At 36.6% G+C, this 23,555-nt stretch overlaps 1 protein-coding gene, 1 long non-coding RNA gene and 1 pseudogene across 11 annotated transcripts in view; 2 read left to right on the forward strand and 1 right to left on the reverse strand.

Annotated features, from left to right (window-relative positions):
* The window catches only part of LOC106877382 (RIMS-binding protein 2), an 888,511-nt gene that overhangs the window by 757,490 nt on the left and 107,466 nt on the right, over positions 1 to 23,555 (reverse strand). Inside the window, exon 1 of one of the 10 annotated variants that reach the window (XM_052976553.1) lies at positions 18,899 to 19,471. The exons of the other annotated variants lie outside the window; for them this stretch is intronic. Coding sequence (XP_052832513.1) covers positions 18,899 to 18,964 — 66 coding nt within the window. The 5' untranslated portion in view covers positions 18,965 to 19,471. Of the gene's footprint in view, positions 1 to 18,898; positions 19,472 to 23,555 lie in introns of those variants that run through there. 10 annotated transcript variants of the gene reach the window in all.
* On the forward strand, positions 11,439 to 11,536 carry LOC128250855 (U6 spliceosomal RNA; annotated as a pseudogene).
* Positions 18,868 to 23,555, forward strand: part of LOC128250751 (uncharacterized) — a 10,439-nt gene continuing 5,751 nt past the window's right edge. Inside the window, exons 1-2 of the long non-coding RNA XR_008266736.1 lie at positions 18,868 to 18,976; positions 19,367 to 19,446. This is a non-coding gene — a long non-coding RNA (uncharacterized LOC128250751). The remainder of the gene's footprint in view (positions 18,977 to 19,366; positions 19,447 to 23,555) is intronic.

The following is a 23,555-nucleotide window of genomic DNA, read 5'->3' on the forward strand; positions in this document are numbered from 1 at the left end:
ACACACATGTGTGTGTGTGTGTGTGTGGATATGTGTGTATGTATGAGTACGTACATGTACATATGTTTGTGTATGTATATATGTACGTATACATGTTTGTGTAAGTGTATACATATGTAGATGTTATAAACGCAGGAGATTTATGCCTATGTATAGTGAGAATATGATTGCATGTATTTTCTATCTTTTTTCCTTTTTCCTACCTATTAGAGTAACTTCCCTTTTATTCAATGTTTTTTTGTTTTTTTTTTCATAGCGTCTATTGCCATTAATAGCTGATGAGAATAGATCGTAGCTCTTCGCTCCAACATTCGAAACTCCAAGTACTATGGTGACAACTTACTGTTTGTTCTAAATTATAACATATATAAATAATCCTCTATTTATCTAATATCAAGGTCTCATTCTTTTGTTGTCACTTTATTATTATTATTATTATTACATGATATATATAAACTTAAGTAGTAGATCTTTGGCTTGCAAGTTACTTGATGACCCTGTCAGTTGTGGTGCCATGCAAAAAAGTACCCGTGCTGGTGCCATGTAAAAAGCACCCACTCTGTAAAGTGGCTGGCATCAGAAAGAGCATCCAAGCCAAAACATATGACTGGAACCTGGTGCAGCTTACCAGCTCTAGTCAAACTGTCCAACTCATGCCAGCATGGAAAACAGATGTATGATGATGATGTAATTAGCGGGATCAAGTATTACACAATTCTAGAAAAGAAAAAAAATTTAGGTATTGGCAATACCTGTAAACTCAAAGCATATTCAACCACCATGACCACCACCATCTAATCGTAGGCTTAAAAATTAGTCTCAGAAAGTCAAACTATCCACAACACAAACATATACAGTGACAGAATGCATCAGACTATAAATACTGATGATGGTTGCTATTTTCTTTTACTGAGGAGCAGCAGAAGCAGTAAAGAAACATGAAGCATTAAGTCATTACCTACAACATAGCAAACAATAGCAATAAGTAACACCAATGTCAGTAGGTGTTAAACATCTAAAAATATATGCCATAACCTAAAAGATTAGAAGTGTGGGGTTATGAAAACAGCATTACTTTAATCCTGAAACTACTTGAAAAAAAAAAAAAAAAATAATAATAATAATATCATTTTGAATTAACTTCGTTGCCTCACCTTGCATCTTTATACTGTGATTGTGTGCTTTGTTTAGTTTTTTTTTGTTTTGTTTTTTGCTTCTATCAATTTCTCTTTTAAGTCTTAATTCCTTCACTTGGAGAGAAAAATAACAAAACAATCTCACTTTGACAGATTCTCTAATGACAATTCATTCGTGCATTCATTCATACTTTTTCATTTAATGTATGCGAGGGTTAGACAACAGTTATGATTCATGCATCTTCTAGCTTTAACCTTTTGCCTTTCAAAAACAGTTTCATTAGTTTTGTCTTAGACACACATGCTCGTTTTTAGACCATTAGTTAGTCCTCATTTCATATGTCCTGCATAATATAAAACTTTCTTTTCCTAAGTCCCAAGTTAAACTGCTGGTCAAAATAAAATTGGAAATGTGTCTCATATATGATACATAATACACAGGATAGACAAAGGTACTAGGTGGTTCAGAACTACTGAACTAATCAGTCTCAAATCTTACTTTGAAGATTAGAGTTTTGTACTTCTTTGAAATTAATAAATATCACTCCTCAAAATGTCTGAAAACTTCTAGACTGCACCTTGAAGAGTCAGAAAAATGTTTAGAAAATTATGACAATGCAGTTAAGAAATATGATGTAGTAGTAGTAGTAATAATAATAATAATAGTAATAATAATAATCCTTTCTACAAAAGGCCCAAGACCTGAAATTTGCGGGAGGAGACTAGTCGATTACATCAACCCCAGTGTTTCACTGGTACTTAATTTATTGACCCTAAAAGGATGAAAGGCAAAGTCAACCTTGGCAGTATTCAAACTCCGGACTTAATGACAGATAAAATGCCGCTAAGCATTTTACCTGGTATACTAACGATAATAATAATGATGATGATAAGAGAGAGAAGATGACTACTATAGGCATAAGGCCTGAATTTTTGTGAGACGGTTCTAGTTAATTATACTGAACCCAGTGCTCAACTGGTAGTTATTTTATTGACCCCAAAAGCCTCAAAATTGATGAAAGGCAAAGTCAACTTCTGCAGCATTTACTACCCTCTTTCCTATTCTTTCACTCAGTTGTAGCAACTCTTTAATCTTGGAAGTTATAAAGCAATCATGAGAAAGCTTCTAGGAGAGAGAATGCAGTGTCAAGAAGACTCTTTAGTCTTGCATGGAGTAAGTCAACCTCTCTAGTCTTGATGTCATTAAAAAATGCATCCAGTACACTGTAAAGTAATTGGTATTAAGAAGGCCATCCAGCCACAGAAACCATGCCAAAACAGATGTCTGAACATGACATAGTGTATGCGTGTTTCCTTGCCTTGACTTTGTGCTATAGTTCTAAACAAACATCACTATAATACACGTGATGTCTTTTGAAAATGTATCCAGTAATCGGAAAATATTACCTGACTTAGAAACAGGTGATGGTTGACAACAGGATGAGCATCCAGCTATAGAAAATTTGCCTCAATGAATTCTGTCTGACCCATGCAAGCATAGGAAAGTGAAGATTAAACCAGTGATGATGATTTCTCACAACAAATATAACATTTTTCCTGTGTATTTCATATAATCTACTCTACTAATAATATAGTCTTATTAGATACCACTTAATGCGATATTCAAATATAAAATATTCCGTTCCTCGTTAAATTAACATGGAAGTATACTCTGAAGGGAAAAATAAAAGCTAGTAGACAAAAGCCTAATTACTGTCAGTTGCACCTGTACAACCAGTGCACTTAACATGGCAGATTAATAATATGAAACTAGAGCACATCAAATGAGGTAATTGTTTCAATTACCTAATTTTTACAAACAGCTCAGTACCAAATTAGCCATACAATTAAATGTGTAAGAAGACTACTTTTTAATGCAGTCTTTCCTAGCTAATTAATTAGATGACCAGTGGGTAAGAAGAGCCAAGTAAAATTGAAAATGTCACAACAAATATAGGATTGAAAGTACAATACACATGTAAAGATATAAAAGACAAATGAAAAAAAAAAAGAAAAAGGGGCAATTCTGCATTCAAATATACTTTGTATTTTTATTCACACTTAGTATCAAATATTTGATCATAATCTTTATCTTTTCTTTTTACTTTTTTCAGTAATGCTAGGTTGCAGAACTGAAGAATTTTTTGTGAACTGAATCGACCCAAGTACTTATTTATTTAAAGCCTGGTACTTATTCTATCAGCCACTGTTAAGTTACAGGGATGTAAACCATGCAGCCACACCTGCACCTATATTGTTGAGGATCTTTCCAGACCATGCACGCATCAACATAGGTAAGACTGGGATTCCACTTTGGGGCTAGAAAATTATCCAGCCAGCAATAATTGATAAACCTTTTGTAAAGGTCCAAGTGAGACCCACAATGGATTACTGCTCTCACAGTTGTTGTTATTAACTGCTACACACACACACACACACACACACACATACACACACACACACACATCCTAGACCAATAATAGGCTACTCATGTGATTAGAATGAAGTTGTTCACCAACACATTCCAATCTGTGATCCATAGGCAAGCTTCCTCCTGTTTGCCTCATCTACCATGATCATCACAGTGACATTGACTCTATGGAGCAAGCTGACCTAATGCCAACAGCAATCAGACACTCCCAACACATTTGTCTCCCCTCTTCTTGCACTCCACCTGCTGCATCCAACCATCTATTTCATTGAGTCTAGCACACTATTACAACAATTCCTTTCTCTCTGTAATATCATCCTTCTGGAATTTTCTTCCTGCTTGTGTCTTTACTGCAATTAGCAATTCGCAAACTATCCAAGAGCTACATTAACAAATCACAGAAGTTAATCAGGACACAATTTTTCTCCAAATGAAAACCAACAAAAGAATTTTCTTTTTTAATAGATTGATTTCACCATCATTTTAATGTCCACTTTTCCATGCTTACATGGGTCAGACAAAATTCATTTTCTATGGTTGGATGTCCTTCCTGTCACCAATCCTCACCTGTTTCCAAGCAAGGTAATATTTCCCCATGACCAGACACATTCTCATAGAAAACTGAAAATGAAGAACTTTGATTGTATGACAAGAGCACTTATTTGCAACTAGCAAGTGATGTGAAGACAAGGTGATACAAATAAACACACAAAGTTGATGACAAATGACCGAGACCTTTGGCAATATGCCGTGCTTGAGTAGACGGCCCATCAAGCCAAGTGAGATCATAGTCATGGCAGATACTGGCGTCACACAACTGGCACCAAAGCCAGTAGCATGTAAAAGCACCCATTACACTCTTGGAGTGGTTGGCATGTAAGGAAGGGCATCCAGCCATAGAAACCATGTCAAATTAGACTGGAGTCTGGTGCAGCCCCTCAGCTTGCTAGCCCTAGTCAAATCATGTAACCCAAGCCAATATGGACAACAGATGTTAAATGATGATGATGATGATGATGACACACAGATCTCTTTCAGTTTCTATCTACCAAGTTCACTCACAAAGATTCGATCAGCCCCAGAGCTACAGAGAAGACACTTGCTCAAGAAGCCATGCAATGGGACTGAACCACAAATCACATGGTTGGAAAACAAACTTCTTAACCACACAGCCATGCATAGCACCATGCATACCAGATACCATGCATACCACAACACTTTAGAAAAGCTAACTGGTTAATATAAAAGGGTAAAGACCCCTTCAGTCATAAATGACCATGGAATTACACCTAGAAAGTTCCCCTCCGATGCACAAGTCCTGGCAAGGTTGTTTATGGAAGACCAACAGTTGCCCATGCATACCAGCCTCCTTTCTCCATACCACCAATGTTATCCAGGGGAAGGGCAAAGGCCAATAGAGCTTGGTACCAGTGACATAGCAACTCATTTCTATAGCTGAGTGAACTGGAGCAACGGGAAATAAAGTGTCTTGCTCAAGAATGCAACACACAGCCTGGTCTGGGAATGGAACTTACTAACGACTAGTTGGAATAGTTGCAGACAGGAACAGAAACAGTGTGAATTGACATGAAAATATTGTAGCTGACAAAGTGTAAACTTCTCATTTTGGAAATAGTTTTTCAGAACTCTAAGGATTAAAGAACAATCGAAAATTTGAAAACCAAATGTTCTGCTGCAAACGTTTATATAAAGCCTGATTAAACAAAGGTTCCATAAAGATTATGAGATGGAATCTACAAATAAAAATCAATCATTTTAAATCACAAGTTTTTAGAAGTTATAAAATAAAAAAAAAGAAACATAAAAACTAGGATTGTTATTTGTATTCTCAGTTTCAGAGGTGGAGACAGATGGATGGATGTGTGTGTGTACGCATAATGGCTGTGTGTGTGTGTAATAGATGCATGTATATGTGTGATGGTTGTCTGTGTGTGATGGATGTGTGTATGTGGTAGTTGTGAGTGTGTATGTATGTATGTGTTGGATTGTTGTGTGCACACATACACATACAATAGTGATTGTTTCAGGTATTAAATAAACCTAGTATCGCGACTAGTACATGTGTATTTATCATCTGTAGCATATTTGTCAAAGAGCATTTACACAGATAGATAGAAAGAGAGAGAGGGGGGTGGGAGGGAGAGAGAAGGAGAGAAAGAGAGAGAGACAGAGACAGGAATAGACATGGATGTGTGATTAAGAAGTTTGCTCTGCAGCATGATCTTTTGAATTCAGTCTCACTGTGTGGTACCTTTGGGCTGACCGCTGTCTTGGGAGTAAATTTGGTAGACAAAAACTGTGTAGAAGCTTGTTGTGTGTGTGTGTGTGTGTGTGTGTGTGTGTGTGTGTGTGTGTGTTTATAACCCCATCACCACTTGATACTAGTGTTGGTTTGTTTACATCCCCATCACTTGGCAGATCAGCAAAAACAGACTGATAGAAAAAATATCAGACTTTAAAAAGAGAAAAAAATAAGTACTGGAGTCAATCTGCTTAACTAAAACCCTTCAAGGCAGTGCCCCAGCATGGCCACAGTCTATTGACTGTAACAAGTAAAAGACACACACACACAAGCAAGCAAATTGGTATATCTTTTGCCATACATCAGTGGTAGATCTAAACATCAATGACAAATAGTTGCTGTTCAAAGTCCACTGAGTTATAAATACTTCCTTGTCACTATTTCACCATCAGAAGCATACTGAGTCATGATTGGCCCAATTAGAGATCTATAACCAATAATATTATTGACTATTAAATGTGATACCAAATACAATAAAATAAAATGCTATGAAAAATATGGATCAAAGATTACAGAGCAAGCTTTTGAAGTGTAACATATTGTCTTGTTAAAGGAGTTTCAAACTGTAGAATACTTGTTTCAGTCATTGGATGGCAACCATGCTGGGAAACTGTCTTGAAGGGTTTAGTCAAACAAATTGACTTGAAGACTTATTTTGTTCTATCTCTGATCAAACTGCTAAGTTACAAGTGGTGATGGCTGGACAAACACAAAGACACACACATATTCATATATATATACATATATATATTCTTTTATTCTTTTATTTGTTTCATTTATTTGACTGCAGCCATATTGTAGCACCACCTTAAGGGGTCTTAGTCGAACAACTCTACCCCAGGACTTATTCTTTGTAAGCCTAGTACTTATTCTATCCGTTTCTTTTGCCGAACCACTAAGTTACCAGGACATAAACACAGCAACATCAGTTGTCAAGTGATAGTGGTGATGGTCGCTGGACAAACACAGACACAAATACTCAAATATATATATATATACATGATGGGCTTCTTTCAGTTTCCATCTACTAAATGCACTTACAAACGCTATAGTAGAAGACACTTGCCCAAGGTGCCACACAGTGGGACTGAAACCAGAACCATGTTATTGCGAAGCAAGCTTCTTACCACACAGTCATGCTTTGACTTATTTATATATGTGTGTGTGTGTGTGTGTAAGAGATGAAAGCAGTAACTATACTGAGAAGTAATGTTTATCGCCACTTCAAAATGATTGTTCCATAGGAACCGACGTCACTGTTTTTAACCCCAAGAGGAGCCTCCTCCAGCTGATTATTGATACAATCTGCACCCAATATATATTGCAAGTAGGGGAGCAAACCTCCCCACCGTCTTCTAGTGATGATGAGACTGTCCACCACTGAGGACAAGCACAATTAACTTGAAACTGGACAGTCTGGTGGTCCTGTTATCACTAGAAGATGATAGGGGTTCACTCCCCTGCTTGCAATATATATTGGGTGCAGATTGCATTGATAAGTAGTAACAGTAGTAACATTGGTTCTTATTGAAGTGGTGATAAACATTACTTCTCAGTATAGTTACTACTTTTCACCTCTTAGAGAGATTTTCTAACTAGCTACTTTGCTTACATAGATCATTATATATATATATATATATATATATACGTACATACATACACACACACACACATAGCTCATTGCTATGAGGTTGGAAGAACTAGATGATCTCACTCGCATACACACAGAGGCTTCCACACAGTCTTTGCTTGTTAAATTCACTTAGAAGCCACTGGTTAGCCCTGTACTACAATAGAAGATGCTTACCCTAACTGTTGTACAGTGAGACTGAACCTGAAACCATATGGTTGCAAAGTGAGCTTCTTAACCACACAGCCCATACCTCTGCCTATAAAGAAGTATCTAGAGATACTTTCAAAGAAACCTTTTAATTGACAACATTCATGGATTTATTTATGGATATTTAACACAGAATGAAAGAAATATACCTGAGTGAAACAGAACCAAACTAATTTGTGCATCATCTAATATATATATATCTATATATCTATCTATCTATCTATCTATATCTATATATATATATATATATATATATATATATACATACATACATACATACATACATACATGTACCAACACACACATGCAACAAATAACACACATACATACACCAATACACACATGCATATACACCAACACACACATATCCAACAGCACACACATGCGACAACAGACACACCAACTAACAAACATAGACATGCCAACTTGCACCTTAACACACATGCACCAACAAACACACATTAACTTATATATCAACAAACACACACACATACGTACACCTGAACCAACTGATGCATACACATCCACCTACCAACACACAAGCACCAACTACCACCCACACAATCACCAACTACCACTAACACACACACGCACCAATTAACACACACCCAACTAACATAAATAAAGAAAACAAACTTGGTGATGAGTCACTCAGTGAGAGATAAATCAAAGTTAAGTTTTTAAATTTAATAACTTGAAAGAGAAAACATTCGGAATCTTATGAAAATCTAATTAACTCTTTAGCATTTAAACCAGCTATACCCAACCAAAACATTCTGCCTGTTTAAGCAAAGTGTTCGTGGATGATTAAGGGGTTAGATGGGTACTGATGAAGGGACAAAAACTCCCGAAATATGGCATATATGCCCATTACTGTTTTTCATCTTCAATTTCATTGCTTGTTTACATCTGACATCTCAGGTATGAAATGCCATAACAAAAATCAGGGCTAGTTATAATTTCTATAGAACATCCAGAGAGAAAATCGTAACAAGTGATGTCTGTTTTATGTTCAAACTGGCCAGATCGAACATCTCATACCTACCCAACAATGTCATCCTGAAAATATACCATCACATTATTAATGTGAATAAATAAGCATTACATAAGTGTGCTCAGCCAGGGTTTAAACTAGGAATGTAAAAACAACGTGACTAAATCCTGTTAGGGGTTTAAACTAGTGCCTTACAAAATGTAATGGAGACTAGAGGTAGCAGTGTAGGGGGAAAAATAAAATGAAAAAGAGTAAATATTTCCAGCGAATACAAACACCCAATACTTTGTAACAAACATGTCCTCAATACATAGGTACAGAATGTAAAGTGAAGTGAAGTGGTTGGTACTGAATGCAAATACTCGCATCACCATCACCCCCACCCCCACATGACCAGTCTGAAGTAGGTTAATTATCATGGTATCTATTTCCGCTCTACCTGCGAGAGAGAATCTATTAAAAAATTACTTTCAATAAAATGATAGTTCACTTCAGTTACTAGACTTTCTGCTTCTTTCAAACTTCCATTGAACGACAAAGTAATTTTTTTAGGGCAGTAATAGGTGACTATAGCAGCAACAGCTGTAGTATCAACATTTAAAAGAAAGAATGACAAGTTACTGGCAAGATGTTCTCTTACACACAATACTCCTCTATCTATCTGTATACATACTTGGAAAAAATCAATAGTTACTTATAAACATTTGTATACCTTAACACTGTTTGTTTGTAGATAGATAGATGGATAGATTTTACTTGTTTTAGTCATTAGACTGTGGCCATGCTGGAACACTGCCTTGAAGAGTTTTTAGTCAAATGAATCAACCCCAATACATTTTTTTTTTTTTGAGCTTGGTACTTATTTTATCGGTCTGTTTTGCTGAAATGCTAAGTTACAGGAATGTAAACACGCTAACACCAGTTGTCAAACAGTTGTGGGAGACAAACAAAAACACACACACACACACAGATATATACATACAATGGGCATCTTTTGGTTTCCATCTAACAAAACCACTCCCAAGGCTTTGGTCAGCTCACTGCCATGCAGTGCGACTGAACTTAGAACCATGAAGTTGGGAAGCAAGCTTCTTAACACACAGCCATGTTTTATATATGACTATCCACTAAACAACTATGACCAAACTGCACAAACAATGTCTTCAATGAGAAATAGTCCACGAGCATCACGTGTCTAGTGGCCTAATTCTGATACATGGCTTTCTATCAATAAATTAGTACTAATAAAGCTCAGTGCGTCAATAATGCCCAGGGACCAATAATACTGCTAAGACAGGCCCTGTGTAGAAAGTACCAAAATGTTTTCTTAGAAAGTTTGTTCATAGAATTCTAGTATCAAAACACAATTGTTTAAAGTGTTGTTGTTTTTTATATTTTTTCCTTTAAATTTTATCTGGCAGTTAACCAGAAGTAAAGGAATTATAGCATTAAGTTCATTTTAAAATAATATTGAAAGGATAAAGAAAAAAAATCAATGAATTTCTAAGTTCTCCAATCACATTTTCTGAATTCCGTTGTGAAAGTTTTAGTTTCATTCTAGCAATTTTAAACAAGCATTCAAGAACAAATAAAACTAAAAATATTTAAAAACTAAATCAATGTGGGGGTGCAGTAAGAAGCTTACTTCCCAACCATATGATTCTAGGTTCAGTTCCACTGTGCGGCATCTTGGACAAGTGTCTTCTACTATAGCCTCAGGCTGACCAAAGCCTTGTGAGTGGATTTGGTAGACAGAAACCCCCAAAAGCCTGTCATATATATATATATGTATCTGCTTTTGTATTTATGTTTGTCCTGTCAGCACTTGACAACCAGTGTTGGTATGTTTACATCCCCATAACTTAGCAGTTTGGCAATAGAAACTGACAGAATAAGTACTAGGTGTAAACAAAAAATAAGTATAGAGGGGTAATTCATTCAACTAAAAATTATTCAAGGTGGGACCCCAGCATGGTTGCAGTCTAAGGACAGGAAAATTTTAATTTCATGACCAACTGAATTTTGTAAAAAAAAAAATCAAAGAACAGATAAATGGAAGAGATTTACATACACGTAATTTATATATGTATAAATATATATATATATATATATATATATATATATATATATATATATATATATATATATATATATATATATATATATATATATATATAATCATCATCATTTAAAGTCTGCCTTCTATGCTAGCATGGTAGGACTTGTATGTATATATATATACATATATATATATAAACGAGGGTGCATGGCCTAGTGGTTAGGGTGTTGCACTCACAATTGCAAGATCAGGATTTCAATTCCTAGACTGAATGGTGCATTGTGTTCATCAGCAAAACATTTCATTTCATGTTGTTTTATGATCGTTTTGACATCTGATGTGTGATGCACCATGCACCTGTTCAGGTAACATCAATTTGATGGAGGGAGTGAGCTAATGTGCAGCACATATATTTGATCACTACAAACAAATCATTTGCGCAGGTTGTTCAGAAAAACTGAATGTTCGTACATTGTCTTCGATAGTAGAGATTTCATCATATATACACATATATATAAGTTGTAATAATAACGTCAAACCAAACAGTATGGTCCAGACTCGACTTATGTGGATACTCTCACAATGATCTGCAGTAGTTTGTTATATTTGACTCAAGTCGAAAATTCTGATACCATACACTGCTTTTAAGTGTAATATGAATTCAGTTGTATATATTCTAAAATTGGAATGATACAGAGAAGATTAGCATGGCCCTGAACAAGGATGCAAATTTGTGAAGCATTCCATTCTTTTTATGCTGGGCCTCACTGAGGAAATGACAAGGGAAAGTCTTATGAGTGGATTTGGTAGATGGAAAGTGTAAGAAGCCCATTATATATATATGTGTGTGTGTGTGTCCTCCTACATTGCTTGACATCTGGTGTTGATGTGTTTACATCCCTGTAACTTAACAATTCAGCAAATGAAACTGATAGAATAAGTACTAGGTTTAAAACAAAACAAGTCCTGGGGTCAATTTGTTTGACTAAAACCCTTCAAGGTGGTGTCCCAACATGGCTGCCATCAAAACGACTGAAGCAAGTAAAAGATTAAAAATGCATGTATGTACTTTAGGGGTCTTGAATAAACATCTACCGCTTGTTAATTTTTCAAGTTTTTTTCCACCCCCCACCACTTTTATTCCCATCCCTGCTTATTAATTTTTCAGATTGTGAATCAGCATGACAAAAAAAAAAAATTTTTTTAAAAAACAGATGACAAGAATGGGAAGAAAACCTAGAGTGTTCTATTTGTTTTCATAATGCATGAGAAAAAAAAAATATTTATCCACAGTATATGTAGTCAATGTCCATGCAGGTGAGCTTTCAACATTTTAAGGCATTGATAACCTTCAACCCTAAGAAGATCACTCATTTCAAGACACAACACACTTGCTTCAGGACACACAGAAAACAAGGAAATTGCTGTCAGAAAATATGCTTTACAACCAGCCAGAGTTCATAAAAACTTGAGGCTGGACAACTGCCCCAGTCTGTAACATACATGTGAATTTACTGCTTCTCCACACTGTAGTCAACAAATCATCATTTTCAATTTCTCTACCATCACAAATTCCATGCAAACTAAGAACTTCAACAACGAACTGTTTATCCCAACAGGACAAGCTTTTTACAGGATAAAGATTTAACAACATCAACATAATTCAAGCAATTTCTCTTTGAACTTTTTTCATAAGATCACGGCAGAGAAAAGAGTATTTTGTATGGAAATTATTCTATAGAAGAAAAGCAAGCACTTGCTATCGTGGTGAACAAATGCAAAGAGAAGTACGATTCTGAATTAGAATGAATGAAAGGGAATACTCATTGGGATACTAAAAGGAAACGCTGTGTTCCAGACACCCCCAAAACAAGGATATCTTGCCAAAGCAGTTCATTTGTTTTACTCGAATTTCACCAATGTCAAAAACTCTGATCAACAATTCAATTCTGCTGTTAAAGGAGCCAAATGCTGCTATGAAAAATATCTGAAAGGTGAACTTGACAATGCTGAAAAAAATCCAAACAAACGTTTCAGAGTCGCTGGAGGAGGTCATAAAACAAAAGCACCAGGCTGAGAAATTTTATGATGAGTCACCAACTGAGGAAAAGCTTTGTTTTTCAAAAAGCTGGATGAAAGGTTGGCAAAAAGAGTATGGGGTATCATTGAGATTTCCTAACAAATGCATTTCAATCTCCAAGGAACAATGTGTTGAGCGCATTCAGGATCATTTGAAGAACATATGGAGTGTGTGTCGTTATTTCCTTGACAAATTTGATGTAGATCAAATGCCCTTGCACCAGAATGAAAGTAGCATACAAACTACCTTATCATTCAGAAATCAAGATACGTTCATCAAAGAAAACCACCATTTGTCTAGGGAACATATCACAGTGTTCACCCAGGTTAGCAATGATATCAAAATCAAGCTTATCCCAGAGTTTGTATTTAAAGGAACTGGAAAAAGACCACACCTACTGAATGCCCTGCCTACAATGAAATATCAATGGTCTCCTAAAGGTTCTTATGGATTAGAACAGCTGTTCTGTACTATGGAAAAACTTTGAAATCGATTCAATATGTTGTCACATGCAAACTTTGCCATTTATGTGCTCAATGATTACATGGTGCATTTGATGCCGAAGGTGAGAGATGCCCTCTGGAAAAGGGGTTATGTACTAGTCATCATCAGCAGTGGTATCACCGGATTTGTTCAAGTTAATGACACACACTTGCACATGCAACTGAAAGCAAAATATTGTGAAATAGAGAAAGCAAAGTTAGTTCAAACCCCAAATAAAATACCCACGCCCAATCAATCTGAGATGATGCAGATGCTACATTAAGCACATGAAGATTGCAAGATTAATGTCAAAGCTGCTTTCAAGTTGATGCAGGCCACAAACGCTTTTGATGGCTCTGAAGATTATAAGGTGTCAGACTGAATCATGCACTTTGTCAGTTCGTCAATGCGAGAGTTTTGTCTAGAGATGATGTGAAAATTCTACCCAAATACTATTCAGAGAGTCATTAAGAACTTCATTCCACCGAAAGGAGTCAAGCATGCAAACAATATTGAAGGCTCAGAACTATTGATGGTGAGGGCTTTGAGGAAAAAGCTGCCAAAAGTGAGTCGGAAGATGAAAGCAAGCCATCTGGGAATCTTTTGGAGGTTATTGACCAATCTGGAGAAATCCCCATGGAGGTTTCACGGAAGCTAAAGCATGGTCAGCCAAACATGATGACAGGAAGCTCTATTTCTTTTTTAGGACTCAGCAGTGATGATCAGGTTAATAAAGATGCCCTGTTCCTTGAAAAAATACAGAAGGTGTTGGATGAAAACAAGACCTCTACACTTTTCTTGCCATAGTGAAGCTTGGCAATCCATGAAGAAGCAAACATTGAAACCAAGAAACCTGCAGAAAGACAGTGACGAAAAATCATGAGTCTATCATTTAAACCCATTTACAGACTACTATGTTTTATTATGTATAGTATAATAAATACTACAAGTTCACGAAACAGTAATTACACTCTTTTCATTGTTTTACTTCCCTTTCTTTTTAAGACATTTTGCTTGTATCAATATCTATTTAGTCCACAGCATTTTTAAAAAATCCCATAATTACCATGATTAACAAATGTCTAATTCTTATTATCCTAATGTATATCTTAACTAAAGTGAACATTTGAAGCACACATATGTGCTAATTTCACTTACCGCTTGTAAATTACTTTTGCTTCGTTGTGTCGTTATATGTGCTTTAAGATGCTTTTTTCCTAATTTTTGTACATACACTATACAGTTACTGATTCCCACCCACTCCTCTTTATTCCAGCCCACCCGCTTATTCCAACACCCCTCCCGCTATTATTTGGGACTCAAGAAGTAACTGGTCTTTTAAAAAAATCAAGGGAGACAACCTAGAAAAAATTTGAAATTTTATACGGTTACCACTATACAATTGCCGGTTTCCAACCCCACTGGTTATATGAATTTAAGCAAATGTCTAACCCACCTGCTTATTCAACCCCCACCCCTATTATTTGGGACCTGAGAGTATGTATGTATAGGAAATAAGTGGCGGTGGGGTTATGGAAGTAATAGTATAGTGAAAGCTATTCAGTGACAAAAGAAATAATTATGATATAACTTCAAGCTGTGAAATATCAATGTGGCTGCAGATTTCAAATGTCATGTGGAAACATAAGATGAAATGCATTTAATTCAAATATAAATTATTGTAGTTTCAAATTCAGGCACAAGACCTGAAATTTGGAGGAAAAAGTAGGGATTGGGGAGGAGGGGATTAATCGATTAAATCGTCCCTGGTATTTGGCTAGTATTTTATTTTATTAATAATTCTGCAGGGATGAACATATTTCAGCAAGATCTGAGCTCAGAATGTAAAGAGCTAGAACAAATAATGCAGTCATTTCATCTGACACTAACAATGCTACTAATCTACCAGCTTTATAACAGTAATTATTATTATTATTATTGGCAAAATTGTAGCATGCAGGGCAAAATGCTTAGTCACATTTTGTCCATCATTACATACCGAGTTCAAATACTGCCAAAGTTGACTGTGCCTTTCATCCTTTTTTTGGTGAGAGGTTGATAAAATAAGTACAAGTTGAGGTCACTGTAATCAACTTATGCCCTCCCTTGAACTTGCTGGCCTTGTGCCAAAATTTTAAATGATTATTATCATTATTACTAAGGCAGTAAGCTGGCAGAATTGTTAGCATGCCAGGCAAAATTCTTACTGACATTTTATCCATCCTTATGTTTTGAGTTCAAATTCCGCCAAAGACAACTTTGCCTTTCATCCTATCAGGGTCAATCAATTAAGTACCAGTGAAACACTGGTGATCAATCTAATCGACTAGTCCCCTCCCACCAAATTTTAGGCTTTGTGCCTTTAGTAAAAAGGATTATTATTATTATTGAAAAGTAATGTTTGTTGCCACTTCAACATGACTGTTCTGTTAATTCTCACAAGGACACCCCCATCCCAACCGCAAAATAGTAGCATAATGATACTTCTTAAGCAATAAAATAAGTTGAGTAAACAAAATATATATACACATATGCCTTACTGGCACTTGTGCCGGTGGCACGTTAGAATATCATTCGAGCGAGGTCGTTGCCAGTGCTGCTGGACTGGCTCCTGTGCAGGTGGCACGTAAAAAATAGCATTTTGAGCGTCACCATTGCCAGTACCATGTGACTGGCCCTTGTGCCGGTGGCATGTAAAAGCACCAACTACACTCTCGGAGTTAGGAAGGGCATCCAGCTGTAGAAACTCTGCCAGATCAGATTAGAGCCTGATGCAGCCATACGGTTCACCAGTCCTCAGTCAAATTATCCAACCCATGCTAGCATGGAAAGCGGACGTTAAGCAATGATGATGATGATGATGACATAGGTGCAGGCGTGACTATGTGGCAAGAAGTTTGCTTCCCAACCACATGGTTCCAGGTTGAGTCCCACTGTGTGACACCATGAGAAAGTACCTTCTCCTATAGCCTCAGGCCAACCAAAGTCTTGTGAGTGGATCTGGTAAATGGAAACTGAAAGAAGCCTGTCATATATATGTACTGGTTCATCCCATGAATAATGTGGGGTTTTTTATACTTCTTTTATTTTTCAAAATTAAGAAAAACAAAGTTTTTTTTTAATCTAAATATATTCTCCATTTTCTACAATGCTCTTCCATCTATCTGGTAGACTTGCAAGATCCCTTTTCCAAAATTCAATTGTCTGTGATGAAAAATATTCCTCCAGTACTGTTCTGATCTCATATACAGAATTCATATTTTTTCCATCCAAATGATTTTGAAGACTGTGGAATAAATGATAATCAGATGGGGCAATGTCTGATGAATATGGTGGGTGGGGAATCGTTTTCCCAATCAAACTGCTTCGGCCTTTGGAATGACATCCTTGCTGCATGTGGCAGAGCATTATCCTGATAGAAGAGCACCTTTCGTCTTGAAACTGAAGATGGTGTTTTTCTTCTAACGCTGACGAAAGCCGCTCAAGCTGCTTACAGTAGATCTCCTTTGTTATCATTTGGTTTGGGTTTAAAAGTTCAAAGTGGACTAAACATGTCATATCCCACCAAACAAGATAACACCTTATGTGGGTGAAGACCTTCTTTAGCCTGGGGTGCCAGTATTTCTCCTTTCCCTACCCATTGTCTTCGGCGCTTGACATTTTTATAAAGAACCCATTTCTTGTCACCAGTCACTATTTGGTCCAGAAAAGGTTCATTCATGAGATGTGACAGCAGAGAAGAGCACACATTCACTCTCTGTGTGAGATTAGAGTGGGAAAGTTTGTGAGGAACCTATTGACCCAATTTGCTGACTTTTCCGATGGCATGCAGGTATCAATGAATGGTTGAATGACCAAATCCAATCTTCTCTGCCAGTTCCTCAACAGTTACGATGGGATTTTGTTCCACCAGGGTTTGCAGGATGTCCTCATCAAACTCTACAGATCTTCCAGGACGAGGCTCATCTTCTAGATTGTAGCTTCCATCTCGAAATTTCTGAAACCACTGTTGACACTGGCTTACACTAATTGTCCAATTTCCATATACTACATTAATATTCCACACACTTTCCGTTGTGTTGTTGACTTTATTGAACTCATAAAGCAAAATATGTTGAATATGTTCCTTTGTTACTTCCATAATAGCTTTGAAAAAATAACTGTTAAAATTGAACTGCACTCTTCAAAACTTGCACTAAGAATAAGGACAAGATAAAATTACTACCAGCTTTTATAGCAAATTGACGCAGGTAGTTTATCCTGTCCCTCTTTGACTTTTAGTTCATGCAATTGAAAAAACTGCATTATTTATGGGATGACCCAATATATATGTGTGTGTGTGTGTGTGTGTGTGTGTGTGTGTGTGTGTGTGTGTGTATGTTTGTCTCCCACTTACTGCTTGACAACCGGTGATGGTGTGTTTACGTTCCTGTAACTTAGAAGTTTGGTTTGGCGAAAGTGAGCAATAGAATAAGTACCAGGCTTTAAAAAAATAAGCACTGGGATTAATTTTGGGGGGACTAAAAATTTTTAAGGTGGTGTCCCAGCCTAGCCACAATCTGAAACAAGTAAAAGATACACATATGACATACATACATGCATATATATATATATATATATATATATATATATACACACACACACACACAAATACATATACATACACCACACACACACACACACATATTTATAGGTTCTGACATCAACACAAGGCCACATATTTGAAGCATAGTAGCATATAGGTAATCCAGCCCTAGTATATTACTAATTACTTATTCTACAAGCCCAACACACACACACACACACTCCAAGAGAAGAAAGCCAAAGTTGTTTCCACCAGGATTTGAACCCTGAACCTAAAGAAACAAAATTACTGTACAGCATTTATTAAAAGCAGTGCTTTGCAATTTCTACACTCAGTGGCTTTAATAAAACAATTATCTACAGGGCACAAAACTAAAAGTTTCCTCAAGTCAGAAAAATTGTTTAGTTGTGATGTTCATGCCTCTCTTCAACACAGTACCAAGATAACCGCCAAGTGGATGCAGAAAGAAAAAAAGAAAACGTAAAACTCACCCACTAGAAATACGTTAGGATATAAAACTAATTAACAAAGAATAGAATAGCAGCATTAAGTTCCGTATCAATAACGTGCGTATTTAAGTCAAGCTTAAGTGACTAACTTTTATTCAGCCGTTGATCAGAAGTTTACTTCAGGAGGGAGCTGCGCATTTCTTGGCAACGAGAGCTTCTACATAGTCGTTCAACCTGCTCAAAACAGCAGTCAAATCTCTCAAAAGCATACACTACTATTATAAAAAGGAAGGAAAAGTATGTTAGATAATAATAGTATGTATAGTCCTACTTACTCTCTTCCTACACACACACACAAATGCCAAGCTAGTTACGGTCAGAATGCTTTTGATCATAGGTAGGTCTGCGCGATCAAGGTTGACCCGATGCCAAACAGCTACTTATTTCTCCACAGATTACTAATTAAGCACAAGGTAAAAAAAAAAGACTTCTACATTAAAAATAAAGATCAGCCTTACCTGTAACGAAGCTTGTCCATGCTCCTTTTTGTGTATGGAGTCGGATCGTAACACTACACATTCCATAGCTGACAGCAGGTGATAAAAAAACTCTACGTCAACTATCAATATACATAAATATATATATATACCTTTATAGATACATCTATTTATATATGTATGCTAGATCTTTTGTGTATGTATGAAAGTATATACGTATTCATATATGTATAGAAAGTATCACAGCAATGTTTTTTAAACTCTTAGCTTTCGTAAAAGAAGCATTGAAATTTTTTTGCTAGTTTTTAAATTATCAAAACCAACAAGTAACACCAGTATTAAATATCTACATCCGCCCTAAATGTAACTTTAAAAATATATTCCTTCATAGATATATATTTATATGCTGATATGTGTAAGTTAATTCCATTAGTGCACGGAAGTCCAACAGGTAGATAAAAAAAAAGTTATTAAAATTCTATATTACAGATCTGAGAGGAGAGTAGGAGGGAAGGAAGGAAAGAACACCACTTTAAATGATCGTTGACTGACTGATTGTTACGATGTGGGTAGGTAAACATCAACATATCCCAGCTTTTGCATATACACACCTTAATGTGACCAGGTAACAGCGGATTTTGTGTACACACACACATGTAATCAAATACACACACATGATTTTTACCACTTTCTAATAAATAGTAGGCTTTGTCACTCCCTGACTTAGTTAAAAAAAAAAGGCCAGCTAGAGAGCTCGTCAGTCTAGTATTTGATAGCTTTTATTGAAGGTCAGTTTATAAATATAAGGTATACCTTTTCAATACTTGAAGTTACCTTTTTTTTTAGCAGGATGGTAGTGAAACACGATTAAAAATATATTACCAAATAAAAGGAGACAAAAGTTTGATAATTTATTTTACAATACGTTATAGTCATCGTCACTTAACGTACTGTTTTCCATGCTTGCATGGGTTAGATGGAATTTTGCTGAGGCAAGTTTTCGATACCTGTGTGCTCTTCCTGTCGCTAACCTTGACCTGTTTCCAAGCAAGGTATATTTCCACATGGCCAGACATGGTTTTAACATTAGACTAAAAATGAACAACCTCGCTTGTGCGGTGATGCTCGACTATAACAAGACAAGGTGTCTAGACAAAAGTATACACACACACACACACACACACACGCACACAATATATCTTTTATCTGCTTGTCATTAGACTGCAGCTATGCTGGGGCACAGTCGAATGAATCAAACCAAATAATTTTTTTTTTTTTTCTCAGCCTGTTACTCATTCTGTGTCTTTTTGCCAGGCTGCTAAGTTACAGAGACATAAACAAACTGATAATGGTGGGGAGACACACACACACACACACACACATACAACAGGCTTCTTTCAGTTTCAATCAATCAAATCCACTCACAAGGCTTTGGTCAGCCCAAGGCTATACTAGGAGATACTCGCCCAAGGTGTCACGCAGTGCAACTGAACCCAGAACCACGTGGTTGGAAAGCAAGCTTCTTACTACACAGCCATGTCTATATACATATACACACACATCCATCTATGTCTACATACACACACCAACACAATGGGCTTCTTTCAGTTTCCATCTACCAAATCTACTCATAAGGCTTTTGTCAGCCCTGAGCTATAGCAGTAGATGCTTGTTCAAGGTGCCATGAAGTAAGACTGAATCTAAAATCACTTGGTCAAAAAGCAAGTTTCTTAACCACTTATGCCTTTTTTTTTTATATTGTAAAATAATAATCATCATCATCATCGTTTAACGTCCGCTTTCCTTGCTAGCATGGGTTGGACGATTTGACTGAGGACTGGCGAACCAGATAGCTACACCAGGAAGGCGACGTTGGGCACAGGTGCCATCACAATTTCGCTTTCGCTTGCCCCAACAGGTCCTCGCAAGCCGAGTTTCGTGTCCAATGAAGGAGACGACGTTGGTATGGGTGCCAGTCACCGAATTTAGTTCGATTTCAATTTCACTTGCCTCAACAGGTCTTCGCAAGCGGAGTTTAGTGTCCAATGAAGGAAGGTACGCATAAGTAGGCTGGCTACATCCCTGGCAGAGGCCTTAAAATATTGATATTGTAAAAGAAAAATAACACTAAAATATTGATCTCAAATTTTGATACAGCAATTTCAGGGGAAGGTATAAATCGATTACATCAACCCAGTGCTCAACTGGTACTTATTTTATTGACTCAGAAAGGATGAAAGGCAAAACTGACCTTGGTGGCATTTGAACTCAGAACATAAAGATGGACAAAATGCCACAAAGCATTTTGTCCCACATGCTCACAATTCGACTAGCTCATCGCCTTAATACAGTAAAATATTGGGTTCAAATATTTGGCACAAGGCCAGCAACATTGGCGGAGGGGTAAGGTGGTACTTATTTTATTAACCCTGAAACATTACAAAGTCAAACTTGGCAGAATTTGAACTCAGAAAGTAAAGTCAGACAAAATGCCACAAAGTATTTTGCCCAGCATGTTCATGGTTCTGCCAGTTCGCTGCCTTAATAAATCTTAAAAATAAATATTTGATACAATAAACCATCAAAAACAGTAAAAAGAAAAAACAAATGAATTTCAAATATTTTTTCTTCCATTATTTGCTGCAAGAGTAATACAAGTATGAATCTAAAATTTGGCTCAGTATAATACATTTAAACATGTGAACAAGAATTCTGCACAACTTTGCATGTGTGTATGTGTATCATCATCATTATCATCATAATTTAACGTCCATTTTCCATGTTGGCAGGGGTTAGACAGTTTGACAGGAACTGGTAAGCCGGAGAGCTGTACCAGATTTGGCTTGGTTTCTCTGGCTGGATGCCCTTCCTAATGCCAACTACTCTCCAGAGTATACTGAGTGTCTTTTAATTGTCATCAGCACTGGCCATGACTACAATTCCATTTAGTTTGACATGTCTTCTCAAGCACAGCAAACAGCTCACCACAAAATTCGTTTATTGTGTAGAAGTTTTTCATGAAGCTATTTAGAACTGTTCTCTGCCCAGTGGTGAAAATACTGCTTATTATGCACAGCCAAACAGGAAAAGATTGCAAAACAGTCTCACAGAACTGTTTTAATAGAGACAGGCCTCTATGAGAGGACTGCAATACATTTACATTAAGTTGCATGGAACTATATCAAACTGTTTTAAATAACACATGAAACACCTACTAAATGTGTTGAGTGCCCTTTTCTTTCATTTGTCCAAATAGACAAATGGATAAATACACCAAAAATGAGGATCAGGGTTAGCTGAAGATACCAGTAACTAAGCAATAGCCCAGGACATCACATGCTTGAAATGGGAGAGGGGTATTTTTTTTTGTTAAGGAATCTTCAATATAATGAAAAAATGAAAAATAGAAATAAACACTATATACCTAGATTTTAATAAACTGTAATGAAGACTTCATTTCTACATTAACAGATTTCAGTTTGAGCAAAAATTTAATTTATTTTTGAGGGAGTAAGGTTAGTCAATTATATCAACCCCCAGTATTCAATTGGTACTTTATTTTAGTGCTCCCACCTCCACCATAAGGCTGAAAAGAAAACCTCTGCCCAGGAAATTATGTGAAATCAAATGATGTGGAAAGAATTTAATGATGTGTGAACTAAAATAGGAGGGAATTTAATTCTTTGCCTGTCCAAATGTTTCTCCAAAACATTCATGCTTGTTTTCAGACTTAGTTGGCCCTTGTTTCATACATTCTGAGTGATAAAGCTTTCATTTCCTAAGTCTCAAGTTATTCTGGTGGTTGGAAAAAAAAAATGGGGAATGTGTATCATGTACAATGTATGAACACCAAGAAAACATGTCCTGTGAATCAAATGTGATACACAGGACAGGCAAAGGGTTAATATAATACAAACAAGTTCAGAAAAAATGAGAGCTGAAGAAATGTAAAGTTAAAAACAACACAAAATGAAGTCTTTAATGGTTTAAACTTTTTGCAGTTACAGATGTTGATGCTTGTGGTAAGAAGCTTGCCTCCCAACCACATGGTTCTGGTTTCAATCCAATTGTGTGGCACCTTGGGCAAGTGTCTTCTACTATAGCCTCAGGCTGACCAAAGCCTTGTGAGTGGATTTGGTAGATGGAAACTGAAAGAAGCTCGTCATGTATATAAATATTCTTTTACTTCTTTCAGTCATTTGACTGCAGCCATACTGGAGCACTGCCTTTAGTTGAACAAATCGAACCTAGGACTTATTCTTTGTAAGCCTACTACTTATGCTATCAGCGTCTTTTGCTGAACTGCTAAGTTACGAGATTCTTTCAGTTTCTATGTACCAAATCCATTCACAAGGCTTTGGTTAGCCCAAGGCTATAGTAGAAGACACTTGCCCAACATGCCACTGGCTCTTGTGTGGGTGGCACATGAAATGCACCATTTTGAGCGTGGCCGTTGCCAGTACCGCCTGATTGGCCTTCGTGCGGGTGACACGTAAAAGCACCCACTACACTCTCTGAGTGGTTGGCGTTAGGAAGGGCATCCAGCTGTAGAAACTCTGCAAAATCAGATTGGAGCCTGGTGTAGCCATCTGGTTCACCAGTCCTCAGTCAAATCGTACAACCCATGCTAGCATGGAAAGCGGACGTTAAACGATGATGATGATCATCATCATCATCA

Source organism: Octopus bimaculoides, chromosome 25 (assembly GCF_001194135.2).
Source record: "Octopus bimaculoides isolate UCB-OBI-ISO-001 chromosome 25, ASM119413v2, whole genome shotgun sequence".
Classification (NCBI taxonomy): Eukaryota; Metazoa; Mollusca; class Cephalopoda; order Octopoda; family Octopodidae; genus Octopus; species Octopus bimaculoides.